The sequence below is a fragment of the Diprion similis genome, chromosome 8, assembly GCF_021155765.1.
Source record: "Diprion similis isolate iyDipSimi1 chromosome 8, iyDipSimi1.1, whole genome shotgun sequence".
Lineage (NCBI taxonomy): Eukaryota > Metazoa > Arthropoda > Insecta > Hymenoptera > Diprionidae > Diprion > Diprion similis.
Genome location: NC_060112.1, coordinates 2,445,681 through 2,464,714, shown reverse-complemented (window position 1 = coordinate 2,464,714; position 19,034 = coordinate 2,445,681). Strand labels below are relative to the sequence as shown.

The 19,034-nt window shown below is 40.3% G+C and overlaps 1 protein-coding gene across 12 annotated transcripts; it reads left to right on the top strand.

Annotated features, from left to right (window-relative positions):
- Positions 1-1,661: 1,661 nt before the first annotated feature.
- On the top strand, positions 1,662-18,790 carry LOC124408642. 12 transcript variants are annotated; one of them, XR_006929455.1, is made up of 29 exons: positions 1,662-2,045; positions 5,777-6,154; positions 6,232-6,392; positions 6,461-6,564; positions 6,651-7,003; positions 7,081-7,249; positions 7,337-7,452; positions 7,541-7,647; positions 7,730-8,075; positions 8,154-8,431; positions 8,518-8,758; positions 8,831-9,061; positions 9,159-9,569; positions 9,649-9,843; positions 9,916-10,315; positions 10,399-10,646; positions 10,722-10,997; positions 11,077-11,276; positions 11,365-11,662; positions 11,764-11,914; positions 11,989-12,154; positions 12,275-12,440; positions 12,643-12,821; positions 14,381-14,822; positions 14,910-14,989; positions 15,804-15,959; positions 16,871-17,004; positions 18,073-18,130; positions 18,333-18,379. XR_006929455.1 is itself a non-coding variant. In XM_046885738.1 (28 exons), the coding sequence occupies exons 2-28, from the start codon at positions 5,824-5,826 to the stop codon at positions 18,341-18,343; spliced, it is 5,874 nt and encodes a 1,957-aa protein (XP_046741694.1). In that variant the 5' UTR covers positions 1,662-2,045; positions 5,777-5,823; the 3' UTR covers positions 18,344-18,790. The 12 variants fall into 12 exon arrangements, 9 of the variants coding, with proteins under 9 accessions (XP_046741694.1, XP_046741692.1, XP_046741687.1 ...); XR_006929454.1 differs by having other exon boundaries at positions 18,277-18,356; XR_006929456.1 differs by lacking the exon at positions 18,333-18,379 and having other exon boundaries at positions 16,876-17,004.
- Positions 18,791-19,034: the final 244 nt, after the last annotated feature.

Here is a 19,034-nt window from a genome sequence, read left to right as displayed (position 1 = left end):
TACGAGTTTTATAAATTTCTTCGTAATATATCTGTATGAATTCTGTAATTCTGATGTTATCCTTGCTCATTCATTATCGATTATTGGTAAGGAAGAAATTTTCTTCGTATCAAGTTGCCTGAACGTTCAGCTACGTTAGTTGGGTTGCAGGCAGGACGGCGCAATGCATCGCACTTGCTTGCATTTAGGAGTTAAGAATTTTGAATTTGTTTAAGAATAGGTATGTACCTTTTGTTCTAAAATTGTAACAATAGAACGTTACAGATCTATGTTATCTAGTTCGCGAACGAGAATCGATTCCGTCCATAAATTGTCTGACATTTTTTCGTTATTTTCATTCCAATCTACGTAACTGAAAAAACAACAATCTTTACAAATCGATTTTTCCGTAAAAATTTAAAGTACATGTTTCTTTGTTCATGCGAGATTTTTGATCAACTGTACGTGGTCATAAAATGAGAAAGTTTAAACATCTGAATAATCGTGAAAAACTGATTCTTGCAACGAGTTTGTTAATTTCGTTTCGTTAAACTGTTTTCACGATATTTTAGTAGCTACGTCGTTCGCCAAGCAGGCAATCGTATTATATGGGGCAAATATTTTAGCAACGATTATAAAATCTTCTAACTATCTTACGCCTCCACGAGGAGAGTTTTTCTAACAAGTGATGTTAATTGATGGTAATTAGCTAGTCTTAACATTCCTAATGAGTTCGACTGATTAACAGACTCTCGCATTGAGGCCCGCAGTAGTTCGTCGTTTCTATTCACCGAAGAGTGTAATTCATCGATCCATCCATCTCGTACGATAACAAATTTCTCAAACTATTCGTAATTTGATAGCTAATCAAAAATCATTTCACACATCTAAGCATCGGCTGCAGTTGTACCGAATATTAACTGCTTAATGTACTTATATCACGTGATGAATTTCAAATTTCTGTAATTACTGATGTCGCTCGAATGCTTATAATATCGATCGGTTTTTCATTCTTCAACCGAATTCTCACGGTTTCACAAACCATTGATTATTCTTTCCGACAATGCATATTATCCAAGCTCGACGCATGCTTGGTAAACCAAATCGTTGCACGTAGAATATGATTTTTCTTTTCTCAAAACTCGAAATAAAAATTTTTGTAAACCGGTCGCAAGTATTTTGTTCGAATCCAGCGTTGCGCTAGTAACAATTTCTCATAACTTTTAATTTATCTTATCCCTCATTTCTCTCTTCGCCTAAAAACTCTTTCAATGCAATAATATCTATGATCTGATTAGAAATATAATGTGTGGGGTGCCGGTGAACAAGTTTCTGTAGACTGATAACTTATAACATGGTGCAATATGAATACATCTTTTTTTTTTGTATCCACTCTGCATGCGACGGTCATGTTCAGGGGAGCTGATTGATTCGATGGTTGGATGGATGGGTGGATGAATGGATGGATGGGTGGGCGGGTGATTAGATCACTGTTGGTGCTGGGTGTAATATTGGTGCTAGAATCGAGGTTCGAACAAAACCGCGCACGAGTTGATGGATTCGAGGTTGCGCGGTAGTTGGGCGGGGGCGACGGGGATCTCGACCAGGAGGCAACAAGGAATAGATTTGAACTACGGAGATGAGCAGGAGTGATGGTCAGTCTGTCAGTCGTGGGCGTGCATGCAGCATGCCGCGGCGCCTCGGAGATTAACCGGGCCAACCTCGTGCAGTCGAAGCGCGACGTGAAATATCCTCGTCTATATGGGTGTGAATGAGTATTCTACTCGGTTTAACATTTTTCGAATTTTTTTTATCACCAATTCATCTTCATTTTCGTGTTTTTCATCCCGGTGTCCGAAATATTTTATTCACTCAACACCTACAGTCTCAGGTCAATCTTTTTTTCCTCGTTGGTGTTAATCTTCGAGATAAAATTTCAAGAAATTATATAAACAACGGACAACGCGTTTTAGTTTTGCGACACCTGAAACTGTAGCGGTAAAAACGCAATCTGACCGCGCGATTAAACCAGTGTAATCTGATGCCGGGTCTAGGAGTAGACTATTGTAAGTATTGTACGATCATTTTATACCGTATGTGTGGCGTGGATTCAAGCTACCTGCATCACGTAATTGTTCAGGTATTGTTAGCAATGTTTGTCATTCACGGTCACGATCGCTAAACGATTCTAATTGTTCACGTGCAGCGTATGAGCTAACTGGCTAGTTGCAGCAATTATTTTTTATTTTTCGTTCTTATCGCTATGCTGGGTCGCTGTTTTTAACATCGTGTTACGAGTAAATTGACACTAATTTTAATTAAATTTATTCCAGATTTCGATTACTTTTGATATTTTCTAACGTGTAATCGGTACAGTAATGTTCATCGATAGGTTCCCAGTGGCTCACTATTTTTTTGAAATCAAAACTGGACCGAGTTTCCTTTCTAAGCAAATTCAATGTGCCAATGAGTTACGGTGCAAGTGACAAGAGAAAGAAATGATACAATGATCATAGACACATCGAATTTCCATAGAAAGAAAGCTTGTTTCAGTTTCGATTCCAAAAGATAGTAAGCCACTGGGAACCGTTGTCATAATATTTGAAGTTTTTCAAATGCATATTATTTGACCCGATGAAACCGAAAACTGCTATAACTCATTTCACGGCTTGAGATTATTTGTTTCGATTTCATCAAATCCATTAATTTTTCACGTTCATTGTAAAACTTGTACAAAATGACAAATAAAAGGTGCCAAGGAAGCAAGAAAATGCAAAAACATTGACAATAAACAAAATAATATAGAGTGTATGAATGCGATAATATTTAATCTCTGTTATGATGTACACCTATAAACGTAGAAATTGAATTACATAAATAAATAATAGGCATAAATCGTTTAGTTGCAGGTTTCAAACCATACGTAGCTAATTACCTGTTCGATATATCGACTTGTTCCGTACCACGAAAATCCGCATATTACGGTTTTAGACGCGGTAAATAGCCGAGCGTTACCTTATTCTGCTTATGTAGTTGGGCCGGTACTTTAAGAATCGGAGGTCATCTAATCGGTTTAGCGACCGCATAGTAAATCCAATACCGCGCGAACGTGAGAATGGAAGTAACACCTGTATCTGTAACGATGGTCGAAATCAAATCCAAGCTAACACAACGCGATAGCAAAGAGAATCATATCAATAACAGAGGGGGGTGAAATCGAATTGAAGACTCGGTATCACGGGCAGTGAGAGAAAGGGGAAAGAAGAGTTCTAGGACCTCGTGCGTATTGTGTATACAGCGCGACAATTCGACTGCAGCGGAAAAATTACATTAGAACGAATTAGCCGTCTGGTCAAAAATACAACGATTACAATAAATGTCAATAAACTATGAACAGGGACTCAGATATGGGAATGAGAGAAAGAGCGAGTGAGAGTGAGTGATGTGGATGTTGCGAGAGCCAGCTCGTCATGATCAACGCTCGTTGGTCGCGAAGTACTGCCTGCGATCATGTGAGTAGGTGCGTTTTACTGTATGATGATGCAGTGCTGATCAGCACGTTGTTCGGTTACACTGCTGCGAGTTTGTAACCAGTGGCGAGATCAGCGGCTCGAAAGTCATGCAGCATTGACAGCGGCCAATGCGACCTGCAGACGACAATGGCAACGGCAACAACCGGCGACCCGTCACGAGTTGTTCTTCAAGTGTGTGCAGGCCAATATGTACGAATGAATTTGTGCTCGTGATCCACCGGTCTGCAGATGTGTGCAGAGCCGCCGGCAGGAGCGTCAGTGAAGACAATTGATTGTCTCCTATTCCCCCCTTTTCGACGTCTAAGCGCGCGCTGACGTCACATCCTACTTCTGCATCGCCGCGATCTGATCTGCTGGATACACGGCGCTAAAGCTCTCTTACACCGAGATTTGTTCTCCGGCTGGTTTTTCCTGCACGGTTTTCAGCATCTTTCATGCGGTACCGCGACTTGGCTACCGTGGGTGAAACTTGACAGGCACTATTATGTGTAATTGGCTTCTGATTAGAATTTTTAATTTCTCATTATTATTTCAACATCATTTCTGTGTAATGACCTCTGGTGAAAAACCCTTTTGCTCATATGACACTGTTGCGGGTGGATTTGTACCTCCTCAACGCGCTCTATGTAACATCAACCGTGCCTTGACATGGTCGCGTGGTTGGACAGTGATAGGTATAATAGAAATCTTGATTAGCGAAGAGACGCGAAAGTATATTCAAACTAGATTTATGACTCTGTGTTGCATTCCTGCAGTACCTTGTATGTTGCGAATAGATGGCAACAAACGCGGTCGAGGATCATTTTTATAAGGTTGTCACAAAATTTCCCGGACAACTGTTTTCGGTAATTGTCACACAGTTTGACGTGTAAATCGTAGCAGATGAAACAGTTCAAGGAATCCCCTTTGCACTGCGTTTTTATACTCACCCTACGAATTGACTTCAACGAATTCTTCAAGACCCGAATCAAGGTCTGGTCATACGGCCAATATCTTCCTCCGACAAGACGATGCACTGCATTATCATTTTGCCCGGTATATGACGTCACCAGATCACACTCATCATTGAGGAAATCGTTTAACTGACTCGTCCTCCGGCAACTGAGAAATATGCATGTGTATTGTATAATATAATAATACACCAAGAGTATGGAAGATGGCCGAGAGGAACGTCTCAAGCTAAACGAATTAAACGGGTTTATATACTATATATTCGTTGGCACTTCCGCGGATGAGACGCGTCTCGTACAAGTGGGCATCAATTGACGCCTTAAACGCCGAGTGCAACCTCATCGCCTTGTATTCCAGTTTCAAGAAAACGGAAAATAAAATCTCTTGAATGATTGTCCGGACAAATTTGATTCTACGAATCGTCGGTGTGTTCTTTTCGTTTTCCTCCAATTGTCTGTGTAGATTTTTAACTGATGGTCGCATTAGGATAGATAATCGACAGTCAGTCAACGATTCGTATGTAATTCTCTGCAAAGAAATCTTGCAGACTCATTGTTAAGGGGTGTGTCTTACGCAAAACCACCTAAAGAAGAGTGCGACGGACGGCGTTTCCAACTCCGCGCTGCAATTGCCTCAGGAAGCTGAATTAGTCATGTCAATGACGATGATGTTACAAGCCATGCTAGCCAAGGTCTAAGTACCCTCTTCTCTTGTTTCCACTGTAGGTAGTTTGAGAAAATCGTCGTTCAAATTGATAGTTAAAGAATTATTATTATGACTGTAATTCTTTTCTTATTCTCCAATTTCAATTGTGCGACGTTGTGTATCTCGATGCTTCTAGGATGTGAATATAACTGTTGAACGACCAGAATGAAGTCTCAAACTTTCAAGTGTAAACGCCGCGAGTTATTCAGAGTTTTGTGGAAACACTTATTACCGGGTATATGTTTTATGCAGATGTAACGTACCGGAAATACCGCACGTGCGCAGGTGTCCCTCCGTCCTGAAGAATACAAATGGATAGAGGTGTATCCAAGTTGCTGCGAAAGGTTGAAAGAAAGGATCAGACACCCCATACCCATGGAAGATAAAAATCTTTGTGTACCTTATACTCCTAGGGAGCAGCGGGTGGCTACCGCCAATGAATTATTAATAGTTTCCGTAATATCTTACAATTTACGACTTCCCGCCGCGCGTGCGGCCGACGTACGGTGAAAATCCTTTGTTGAAACCGGTCTCCGTTGTCCCTGATCATCGGGACACTGCAGTTGGGGCAGATCCTTCAAAACGTTCTCATTCTCCGCTGTTTTCAGCACGCGTCAATCAGTCGATTCACCCGAAATTCAACGGATGAATCACGATGTTGTCGCCCATATTGAGGCTCCTGGGCGTCCTGGGGGTCCTCCTCATCCTCGACCCATCCTTGCTCGCTTCCGGAAGCGTGCCTGACCCTGCGGAGTCCGAACTGATCGAGGTAAGCGAAGCCACAACTGCAATCGCAAAGCGGACACTCCCAGATCGCTGTCTCGTTGGCACGGAACCCGGGCCCTGCAAGTACTACGTGCACAAATGGACCTTCAACAAGGCCAGGGGGAAGTGCAGGACCTTTATCTACGGCGGTTGTCTCGGCAACGAGAACAGATTCGACTCGGAAGTCGAATGTCTTCACCACTGCGTCGGCGGTCCGGATCGTGAGTGATTTAGGTTTCGGTTTACGGCATGCAAGAACCAGATTTTAGTTGTAAAGGACTTTTGTATCCTGTTGCAGATACTCTGCCACCCTACATGGTCACCAAGGGCAGTGTCTTCGTCACCACCAGCACTACGACCACCGCCGCGCCTCCGCCGACCACCAAGAAAATCCCACCGCCGACTTTCTCACCACCGAAACCCACGAAGCCACCTGTCCCGAAGCACAAGAGAGGAAAGGTATGCATGAATTGAAAGTGCGACGCTTTGATCGTTGTCTCTAACGATTCGTTTTCTTATCGCCACAGGAACTTACCTTTATGGAATCTGGTCACGAGAAGACTTTCATGTTCGCCCAGAACAACACATTCATTCAGATCGATGGAAGTGGTATCAAAACTTTTCAGTTAAGGTTAGTCCACCTGCAGTTAGTTCAAAATTTCGTTACTCATCTGGCGGTTGAGAGTTTCCTTAAAAAAAATTTGATCATTTCTGCAGGCTGTGTCGTGAAATATCGTTCAAATTTCGAACGAAATTACCCCACGGCTTACTCGTCTATCACAGTGTCAAGGACCGGCCGGATAGTCTGGACCCTTACGCGTTGTACGTGATTGTCGAAAAGGGCCAGCTCAAGGTGGTTCACGTGTTTGGAAAGAAGTCGACTAGCCTTACTGTTGGCGAAGGTCTCAACAGAGACGAGTGGCACAGTGTTTTAGTAAGGATCGATGTTCACGGGGCCAAACTCATCGCCAGAGTCGATGAGACGCAGGAGGAAACAAATCTCGAGGTCCTCGAAGCCGAAGTCAATTACGGAGTCTCCGAAGAGTTGGCTTCTGTCGTCCTGATTGGAGGTACTTATTATTGGTTGGTTCTTTTCAGTGCAGGTGAGAATTTTCGAACTGCAGTTTAAGTGTTTGTTTTACTGCAGGTTTGAGCTCGGAGGAAAAGCTTCACGGTGTGAAATATATAATTGAATCGTTTGTCGGGTGTATCAGAGACATGGTATTGAGTTCCGGCAAATCAGCGAGCGATTTGCTCCCCATAAGACCTCTGATTGCCACAAAGCACGAGAACGTCAAGGAGGGTTGTGTGGACAAGTAAGACAAGTGGAACACACTGATTATGTATAATGTAAGATTGTTGGTCAGTTAATTTACGATTTAATCGACATTTCGAAAATCCAGGTGCAGAACACGGGAGAATCTCTGTTTCGTTGGTAGTCAGTGTGTAAATCACTATAACAGCTTGACTTGCGACTGTTTCGGGACGAAATACGAAGGGGAAAGATGCGACGTTTACAGTAAGAGCGATTCAGCGAATTAACGTAGATGCGACGGTTCATTTTTACTGCACCTATAACACTTAAAAATATCTTGCTTTTTTTCTAGCTGCGACCATTCTCACACTGAGAGGCTCGTCCTTCGTTTCTTTTCGAGTATATGATTGGAAGGATCGGGTACATTCCTCCGTGAACAGGATTAGTCTCGCGTTCAAGGTATGTTAAGTGTATCGTTCGAAGTACACGACGGACAACTAATTCACAAATTCATTTCTTGTTTCTCATCCTTTGTGTACAGACGAGATGGGACGACTCGGCGTTGTTTTACGCGTCCGGAGAGATCGAGGGAACCGCTCATTACGTTGCGGCATCGATAAAGAACCGATCAGTCAACATCGAGTTGGATTTCGGCCACGATTCAAAGATACAGACGGTTATGGGCGACTACGTCACGTCGAACCACTGGAACAATTTGACCATATACCACAATGGAGCTTTGGTATTTGTAAGTCTTAACGACGAGTCGAAGGTGCTTGAAGTGCCCGGGGAGAATTACAACATGATCATTGATCCCGAAATTTACATCGGCGGGGGACCTGAGCTCCACAAGAAAAAGGGACTCGTTTCTCACAATAACTTTGCAGGTACTTACTGGTGAATTTATATCTTTAATTTCTTTTCTCATTGCGTTAACCTACGATTTACCCCTGGCTCTTGCGTAGGCTCGTTGAAGTACGTTTTCTTCAACGACAAGTCCATCATATATGAACTGAAACGGTCGAACCCGATGGTCCATTACATCGGGATATTGGAACCAGAGTACTATGAGGCTGACGTCGAGGTGATACCGATAACGTATCCCTTCGCTGGAAGCCACATTTGGTGGCCGAATACTGTGTCGAACTCCTTGAAGCTGAATTTCGACTTTAAGAGCTCGAAGCCTCTGGCCGTCCTGGCGTCTAGTGATACCAAGAATGTCGACGGAATTGGCTACTGGGAGGTAAATTATCAGATGCGCAGTTTCGTATCCGTGTGTAACATTGTGACATATCTTTCTTTTCACAATTACGTAATTATAATTTGTAGGTTCGTTTGGTGAACGATGAAATACGTTTTGAGCTCGTCCCAGACGTGAAAAAAAATATCACCCACATAACGTCGGTACATTTTCCACCTCATAATACATCGTGGCATGCCGTTGAACTGAATTACACCAAAGGAGAGTTGAGCTTACAGGTTGATTACAGGAACAAAAAGAGTAAACTTTTTGCCATGGAATTTGAACTCGGTGACAGGGTTATTATCGGCAGTGGTAAAACCAACATGGGTACGTATATCTCGTTCGGCAAATTTTTTTTCAAAGCTTGTATTCGATTATCTAATATTTTTATCACCGCAGGATTGGTCGGTTGCATGAGGGAAATCAGAGTGAATGATTACCGGATAGAACCAAGGCACGTTGTCAACACTGAGAGAGTCATTGGTGAGGTTGCATTGGATAATTGTCAATTTGTGGATCCATGCAAAAGGCCGAACAGGTGCGAACACGGCGGCAAATGTTCGGTAGAAGAGGACAGAATCACTTGCGACTGCAAAGAGACCGGTTACAGAGGGACAAACTGCCATTTTGGTAATGAAATGAAAAAATCGACTACGAGTCAAATCGGACTTAATGTAATCGTGTTCATTCCCGTATCGTTATTTATCTTATTATCATATCCTTTCAGCCGAGTATCGAAAAACTTGCGAGGAATTAGCCCTTCTCGGCTACACCAAGGACGATGTGTACCGAATCGACATCGACGGAAACGGTCGATTCCCCCCGGCACTTGTCAAGTGCGAATTTCAGTCCATTGAAGACTCGACGAAGACCATCGTCGAGCATAATCTTCCCTCTCAAGTCGACGTCAGGTCCATTGACCAAAAGGAAGACTTCTCGTACAGCATTAAGTACCGGGAATTCACAGCCGAAATGCTACAGGAGTTGATATCTCACTCGTTGTACTGTAGTCAGTACCTCAAGTACGATTGTTACAAGGCTCCCGTTGAACTGCACAGTGCTACTTGGTTTCGGGGGTCGAAAGGCGTCACTGTCGACTACATTGGCAATGTTAGCCGCGGCTCTTGTCCTTGCGGAAGTGAGTTTGAATGCATTGATCATTTCGAGTAACAGTACGTTGTTTTTTGTTATTCATTTTTTTCCTCACATTTCAACAGTGAACAGAACATGTGTTAATCCAAAACTCAGTTGCAATTGTGACGTTTCTGCTGGTAAATGGCTTTCCGATGAAGGTTACTATGAGACTCCCGAATCTTTGGGAATTACTGAATTGGTCTTTCTCCAGCAAAGTGACTTGGACGTTGATGCTCGCGGTAGAATTACTCTGGGGCCCTTGGAGTGTGTCGAAACAAGTGAGTGGATTGAGTTGTTATTACAGTCTAACTTATAATGGATAAGGGTAACGTGAAATTGAAATCTTATAGACACACAGAAGTATGTCGTTACCTTCACAACGTCGCAGTCTTACATCGAAGTACCAGGTTGGCGAAAAGGTGACATAGCCTTCAGTTTTCGAACGACAGGTGAAAAGGCAATCCTACTCTATCAGCCACCGATAAGGAGCAACTATCCGTCTTTCATGGTGGCTCTGACTTCGGACTACCTATTGACGTTCAATTTCACATTGAACACTGGACAGTGTCGTGAAATCGAGGTCAAGAGCCGGAGGAAACTCAACAACGGAGAATGGCAAAAGATTTGGATTGATTATAACGACTATCATGTCAGGTTTATGATCAACACCGATTCCGAAATGGTCGATTTACTGTCCGAGGAGGAGTTTGGACCTTTCGAAGGGTCCATGTTTATCGGTGGTGCGACCGCGTAGGTGACTTTTGTATGGAAAGGAATTGTTGAAAAGTGGATAAAGAAAACATTGCAGAATATGATTGTACTCCTGTTTTCAGTGAACACCTTAAAACCTCTTCCGTAAGACAGGGGCTTATCGGATGCTTTCGTGGTTTGGTTGTAAATGGTGAAATTTTAGACATACACAGCTACATGTCCGTTCATCTTTCCGAAATAATTAAGGACTGCAAGCCTTCCTGTCAGCCGAACAAATGTCAAAATGGTGCCAGATGCGTCGAACTTTGGAGCAACTTTGAATGCGTTTGTAAAAATAGATGGGCACACTTGGGAACTTATTGCGAAACGAGTAAGTTTCGGTGGAAGTTGAGTGACAGAAAATCTCAAAGAATTCATTTCTGTACGTGTAATCGTTTTATTACAGACATAAATAACGAGGCACTGACATTCACGTCACCGGAGGCTGTAGTGAAGAAAAATTATATCGGTAACGAAGATGACGAAGAGAAGCTTCTGCTGAAGGGAATGTTTTTGGAAAATATATTGATCAACATTAGGACGTACGATGCGAATTCCCTAATTCTATATGCAAATGATCATTTGAACAATTTCTTGCATCTTTACATTTTGAACGGGACCAGTATCGTATATCTTTTCAATTCTGGTAATGAAATAAAAAACATTACCGTCGATTATCCAGGTGAGGATGACAGTATCTTGGAATTTCAGTCGTTTATCCTTTCTCAGAAGTTCAACGCTAGTACTGATTTGTTTTTTAGGCGCTAGTACCGGCGATTCGGTGCAAATAGCCATCATCAGAACGGAAAAGAACACGACTGTTCATGTTAATGAAGCCACCGTTACTCTCGACGCGGTTCCAATTTTGCTGAACTCGTACTCTAACAAGCCTTGGATAAATCCTGAGAAAGAGGTTCTCGCGCCCCAAAGGCCGCCGGCTCCACCGACCAGCTATTTTCAGGTGATTTTAAACCACAAAGTGAGGCTGTCTGATCGTTTTCCGCTTTTGGCAACCTTAAGGAGTCTAAAAATTGTCGTTATTCGGTCAGGTGAACCTCGGCGGTTTTGATCCTGACAATTTACTCAGAGTTGGTAAAAAGGGTGAGGCGATCCAGGGATACGTTGGCTGTCTCCGGGGTCTGAGGATCGGCGAGTATTTGGTCCCTTTGCCACAATTGGCGAGTGAGGCTTACCAAGAAGGTAGTAAAGGCTTAATACCGAATTGTCACATGAAATGCGACGCTGCACCCTGCAAGAACCTCGGTATATGCACAGAGGATTTCAGGAGACAGGAGTCTTCCTGTAATTGCGAGCACACCTCGTATTTTGGGGAGAATTGCGCCGAAGGTGGGTAACCTTTCGTTTAAACTTGTATGGTGATTGTTTGAGTTACAACTGATATTGCTTTCACTGCTTTTCTTTGGTCACGAAATTGTTTTTTTTTTCAGAAAAGGGTGCCGAATTCAGCGGCGAAAGCGTTGTTCAGAGGGAGTTTGACCTGGACGGTGAAGTGAATCAGGTGAAAATACAATTGGCGTTCTCGAGCAATGATTTGAGGCAAAGAACTATGGCACTGCTGCTTCTGCAGACTGAAAACAAGTGAGTGGACAGTCTGTAATTCAGAGGTTTCTCGTTCCGCTATTAAAACTTGGATTCACTTAATTTATGTTTAGAAGAAGCTACTATTTACTCGTTGCTCTAACATCCGAGGGTCACCTGATATTTGAAGAGGACAGAGAAGGCTCTGCTTACGCTGTTCGCATCAATGACAGAAACTTTTTAAACGGCGCAAGGCACAGTGTTTACTACGAGAGAAATAATAACACGACAACGTTGCTGGTTCGTTGGTCAATGTCTTATTTCCATTTCCATTCCATTTGAATTGGAATGTTGAAGAAATAAGGCCGTACAAATAATTGAGGTTATCCTTGTCTTTTTAATGTGAATATTCCTCAATAGATCGACAGGGAGGCGATTCTGTTGTCAAATCCAATTTTGAGTTTCGCCGCGGACAATGACTCAAACCTAGACAATCCTGGGGGATCAAACGAGATACAATTGGGCGGTTTGAACACCACAGATCCCAGATTCACCGCTTACAAGGGATACACTGGCTGTCTTAGCAGTAAGTCGAAAGCCCCGTTGATTAAGCGAAGATTTCAAACTTCTTCTAGATACAAATATCTAACTCAGTGTACACTAAAAGAATCCACGGTGTTGAAGTGACCAAAATGCGCCACTACTACAGAATCAATTTTCTTGATCCATAGCAAATCCATAACGGATTTTTTTAAAGGTGTATATTAATATTGTTTGTTATTTTACAGATGTCGTTGTGTCGATAAATGGTGGCGCTGTTATGAAACCACTCGAGGAATATATGCTGTTCACCAAAACTGGTAGCGATACTGTCAGGGCCACAATGCCAGCTGGTGTTCGAAGCGCTCAGTGCGCCGCTTTTCACGTACAACCCAGAGGACTCGAACCCCCAAGGAACGATAGCGTGGTAATTCTACACATTACTTACTTACGAATTTATAATGGCCTCGGTATTGTCCTGGAAGTCCTTGATTTCCTTAAGCTGCATATTCTATCCCGAGCAGAATTTACTGAAACATTATAGGCTTGAAAAAAATCGGAATTCAGAACAGATATCGGTCAAGTTAAATCAAGTCGATTAAATGAATGAAGTCATCAGTTGATTTGCAAAGAGATTTGAAAAGATTGACTTCAATTAAAATTCATTTCAATTAGTGTCAAATAGTAACATTATGTGGCATATCCGTAAACTAGATGTTTTTAGGCAAGGATAATAATTACATACTATATTTTTTCCGGCAAAGAATAAAAAGTCACTTAGACGCCAGTTGAGATCCAAGCGTCGCAGCCCACGCAACAGAAGTCAGAACTGACATATAAAGTATCTTTAGTTGTGACTAATTATCTTTTTACGGCATGGGCATTGAAAAGTCCACTTTTTGTGGCAATTTTCGTTCCGTAAAGTGACGCTTTATACGGCAACGAACAAAGTTGCGGAATAAAGTCTTTATACCGCAGTTTTGATGCGCAGTTCGAAGTGCGCATCCCAACCTGCCGAATAAAGTAGCGTCGTCGAACAGATCGCGACATAACCTCACTCTTCGTTTTGCTTTTCAATGCCCATACCGTAAAAAAATTTGTATGTAGCATGCCCGTAAACCGTTTTTTGGCTCGGATAATTTCAGTACTCGCTTCCGGCTGGCATTCGGCTCGCCTTCAGCTCGTCCTGAAATCAGGAAATTTATCCTTGCCAAAAAAACAGGCGGTTTACGGGTAAGCCACATAAATAGCTTTAGCCAATTATATGGCAGTTTTAATGCGCATTTAGAACTGCGCGAACTTCGAAATAAAGACTTTATAAGGTAGTTCCGGTGTTCACCATATAAAGTGACACTTTACTTATCAAAAACAGGTATCAAAAAGTGACTTTTTCATGCCTGTTCCGGGAAAATTTCACCGTAATGTTCGCTTATTATTTATTACCTGAAAAGCGGGACGAAAGTGGCATATTATTTCCTCTTGACTTCTTTTCTCTCTTCTGTTGGAAAAAGCAGCACTTTCTCCCACATTTGCGGGAAATATGATCACATTTCCCGTTAATTTGAATTTTCGGAAAATATGAGGTCATATTTCCCGCAAATCAGTCTTTCAGTTTTTCAGTTTTTCTGGATTTCTCTCTCACTTTTCCATTTTGTACTACATTTCTCTGTATTTTTATAAACCTTCAATAATATTACAATTTTCTGACTGATAGATTACTCTTACACATAAAAGGAGAACACTCTTGAGTCAATAATGTGACCAGACTTGAATCGGGAATAAAGTCCTACATGTAACACAGGAATAAAAGTGAATTATTCCCTTGTTACATAATCTACTATTACCGCAGTCCGCTCGTAGCTCATAATTATTATAGTGAAAATGCCCTACAAATTGTCCAAAGACGCGGTAAAAGTTTGTTTGAAATAATCTAGAATAAAAAATGAAAAAAAATTAGTAACTAAGTTTGTAATTCATGATGTTAAGGGTCGAGATAAAGCTTGGGTCGAGGAACCCCCGGATCGCGTTGTCTACAAATCCCAGCGCTCGGACGAAACGAAGAAGGAACAGGGAGCCGGGACTTACGTCTTTATAGCGCTGTGCATTATCCTTGCTGCTGCGGTGATGGGCTGTATTTACGGGGTTTGTCGAAGCGCCCATAAAGATAGACAGAACAGGGCCAGAGACGCCGAGGATATTCCAACTAATTCGCAATCAAGGTGGCAAGGCGATTCCTATGATGTTCCGGCTGTCCCTCCCGCCTCGACAGCCATGAAAAGCGTAGGTTTTATAACCGTGGAAGCGGAGGATGAGAAAAAATCCAACGGTACACATCACGCAAAGTCATTGGCGACAAAGGATTATAAAACCATGCCAAATGTCGATACGAAAATCGACCTATTGCACGACAAGAAAACGCATTTCAAAGGTGATTTCATTGCATTCTTCCTCTTCTTCTCTTTTTCTGTTTTCGATGATTCAACATTTTTTATTCTTTTGATTTATTTATTTGCAGCAGACGAGGAACACGAGAAGAAAGAACTGCTCGGGGTAAATACCGCCCCGGTCTTTAAATCTCCGAAACCAAATCCATTCGTAAACACTAATTTTTTATAATTTCAAATTATATTATTATCGCTTGCAAGGCTTACGCGTATTTGCTTGTATGTTAATGTATGTATGCACGTTAACTTTTCCTACTTTATTATTATTATTACTGTATTATAGCTGTTATTGTACTACGGTTATTATTATTGTTCTCAAGTACTTAAATTGCTACGCGTTGAAGACCGTCCAGAATAGAGAGCGAATCATATAAATATATATATTGAAATACATATACAAGTGAGAACAGTTATAATTTCTCACGGATAAAAAATCTATAAAACCACCGTTTGACATCATCTGGATTTTAATTTTGTTACTTATTAGCCAGCTCGTTATTTTTACATTAAAGAAAATTTATGCAATTCTGAAGATAGAGATATTTTTTTATATACGTTTCATTCTTAGACTTGTAGCAAAAGAATTGGAGATAAAACAAGCGACGCAAATTAATGTGCATGCTCTGCAAGAGTGTAATATTTACTTAATTATTCTAATGCACGAATATGAAGTATGAAAATTAGATTCGGATATAATACTTTCCGAACTTAAAACAACTATTCTATTGCCGCGTGCCCGTCGCAGAACATAAAAAAAATGATAATTTTGTATGGGTAATTATTATGAGACCCCAGAGATAATTAAGAGTTTATGAGTATAATGATGAAAATCTGCGTTTATGCCGATTGTTGATTATATATTATACGTATGTAAACTCATTTATCCCGAGGTTGCATAATAATGAACAAATATTGCAGCTTTCGTTGAGGAATTCTTGATTTGTTTTTCTTTTCTTTACGATCAGTCGATGGAAGATCTCAGGGAGGAACCGGAACTGGAAGAATGCGAAGAGGAACAAGAAGAGGAAGACACCGAAGACATCAGCAGCACCACCAGCAGCAGTACCAACGGAAGTGGAAACAGCATTCCAGACGATGATATTCTAGTGCGACCAGCACCGGTAAGAAACTCGTCAGCGGTTAGAAAATCATTTTGCGATCGTGCAGCAAATAACGAGGAAAGTTTTATTACTGCCGGCGCTGAAACTGACCAGCGTTTCGAAACTAACGACATATTATATCCGGAAATGAAGATGTTAGAGACGAATTTTTCCGTCACTGGTATCAATGAAATTCAGACCGAGTACGTCTCGGCGAAAAATCGGAAACTCGATTCTATCAACAAGCAAATTCGGGCGAATAACAACAACGAAAATATTCACGTACAACGAAGACCTGTCAGCTTCAATTTACAGTGTAATTGAGGTTTTTATTTTTATATTTTCTCTTCATTTAAATGTTACACAGATTTTTCAGCTGGTTTATCGAACAGTTACATCGTGGAAGTGATTTTCTATTTCCTTTTATTTTATTTAACACTTGACTCGCATTTCTTCAAAATATCAAATGCTTTACACGCTAAACAGTTAGAACCAGATTAACCTGCTTCAAGTGTTGATAACAATATATGTGAAATAACAATAAAATTAGAATATTGTGTATTTAGCTCAGCCTTCATATTCATAAGTTAGTTTTTACTTACGTATTATTTTTTATTTTCATTTCTTGCGATGAAGTTGAAAGCAGGGGTACATATTTTTTTTTATATGTTTTTTCCAATTATCCAATATAATGTGTTCGACACAAATGTAACGGACAAATTTTTAGTCGAAATTTATCCTTTTCGGTATAACTGCATTCGATAGCAGGACAAAAAAAAAAACAACATTCAACCGTGAAAATAATGGGATTTTTATATTTAAGGCTATAGTGTATAACGGGAGGGGGGAGTGAATAAATATTTTCACTTTGTGCGACGCGATGAGATTTTGTATTTAAAACTCAACCGAGGCTGGCAACGGCAATTTTTCAGATCAGTCGTTGGTCGAGGATGAAAATTGAAGAAAATGTGATACCGTTAGACCCTATTTCAAATTCAGAAGCACCAAAAACACCTTATCAATTCTAGCTACGGGGTGCAATTGCTTAAGTCACATCACAGCTCAAGTAAATATGATTTATTATCATTTTGGATTACCTACTTAATATTATTACTATTATCATTATTGTTGATATTATTGTAATTGTACATTTGATAATATGTAATTTAAACAATTACGTACATATTATACCTACCTATGAAATTGTTGCGGTATATACATGATACAAAAATATTTTCAAGCATGTTATTAGGCTATTTCGCACACATCGGGTAGTGCCTATAATAGGAATTATTTTTCACGGCTGAGCTTAAAAGTTAATATGATTTCGCAATTAGTAACCATGTAAATCAATAATAATTGTGTGTATAAAGTAAAAGCGATGAATCTTGCAAGTCTAAACATGTAATAGATTCATCGCTTTATCCGAATCGCTGTTGTTTGTGCGTGTACAGGTATTATCATGTATACGTCTAGTCTTCATGTGCCTTGATCCGAAATATGATGTTGTTATTAATTCGCTTATATTTAATGTAAGAATAACAATTCAGGAATAAATACTAAAGCAAATGGTATTTTATAGCATGTTAATTTTCACGGGCGAAATTTGTTATATCAATGTTTCAGTAATGAAGAAAGACGTAAAGAAACATAGAAATTAAATTCCATCACTGAAAGTCGATTGTTTATTTCGAAATATATGTATATTTTTTTTACAACAAACTGGCTTGGTCAATGTGCAGTATTATTTACGTAGAACTAAAAACTGTTTGTTACTAATTGGAATCATTCACAATTTTACGAGATTCTATGCAATAACACATGCTATAACATCCCAATTAAAATTAATTTTATCGGTTAATCTTCATTTCGTTGTTTAACCGAGTAAATTCTCTGGGCTTCTTTTTAACTTTTCTGATTAATCATGATTCTAACACATATTTTTTGGTATTCCAATCTTGTCATTGTGATTCAGTTCTCCTTATAACAGCAATAACGACAATGGTCAAGGAGTATAAAACTCAAGTTTTTCTTTAAAAATTTATAATTTACTGTAAATTTACGAACTAATTTCAAATATTTCCTGAACTTATTAAAATTATGTTGGTTAACGTACTCGCGTTTCCTTCGACAGATGATTCACGAGAAGGGAAATTGTAGTCCAGATCGAAAATCAGAGGACCGTCAAAAAGGTGAGTGAACGTTAATGATCTTGTATTTCTAAACAGAAAATTTTCTTCATTTATGTCTTGAATGATACATGATGAATAAATGTATTGATTCATCTGAATGTCTGTATTGAAAACCCGTTTACTTCGATTGCATGTCATTCTGCCAGACCGAACGAAGCGACCAATCGTCAACGTGTCACCGATATTTTTTTCCGAAACACAGAGGATATTTAGAAATCCGGTGAGCTATCAGGGATGTCCGAAATTTAAAAACAGTACTGCGAACAGATTGTCCATCGAGTCAGTTTTGTCCCTGGATTAGCGGTACTGGACTGATTTGTTTGACAAGCAATTAAAACGACGAATGTAGTGAGAGGAAAGTACCTATAAATATTGTAAGGAATAATAGTTATGTAATTTTTGGATTATATATCTTTAAAAAGTTATACTTCATTACACGTAACGTATATATGTTGTACATCTGAAAATATTTTGTAAATATTTCAAAGATCACGGGTAAACAGCGAGTGATGTAAGAATATTTACTCGATGCTAGAAAATTCTGCAAAATATAATATTTACGCACCGTATCTAACATGTATTTATTCTAATCAAGAATTGACGAGGTTAGAATATCGATGTTCTACGATCGATGGAAAGTTTTTAGCGACTTTGTTTATTAGTATAACACGTCGCTTGTTGAAAAACTTCTTATGGTATAAGACTAATTATTGTAGCCCTACAAAATATGCCCATAACTCCCAGACCAAACTCCTGATTCTTGAACAGTGTTTTTGCGGATTTCTCGATATGTCTTTCGGGTCCGATGAGATATCGACTTGTCTTTTGCTTTTCAAGTTTTCAAGTTTGTAACGAAGTACCAGTCCTGGTCGGTCAGATTACCCTTCAGTGGCGATTGCAACCC

Excerpts from the sequence above, each read along its gene's own strand:
- LOC124408642 (XM_046885731.1), top strand. The coding sequence starts at position 5,824 with ATGTTGTCGCCCATATTGAGGCTCCTGGGCGTCCTGGGGGTCCTCCTC. Across the intron at positions 10,647-10,721 it reads GGGAACTTATTGCGAAACGA|ACATAAATAACGAGGCACTG; the intron begins GTAAGTTTCGGT and ends GTTTTATTACAG. Across the intron at positions 14,823-14,909 it reads CAAGAAAACGCATTTCAAAG|CAGACGAGGAACACGAGAAG; the intron begins GTGATTTCATTG and ends ATTTATTTGCAG.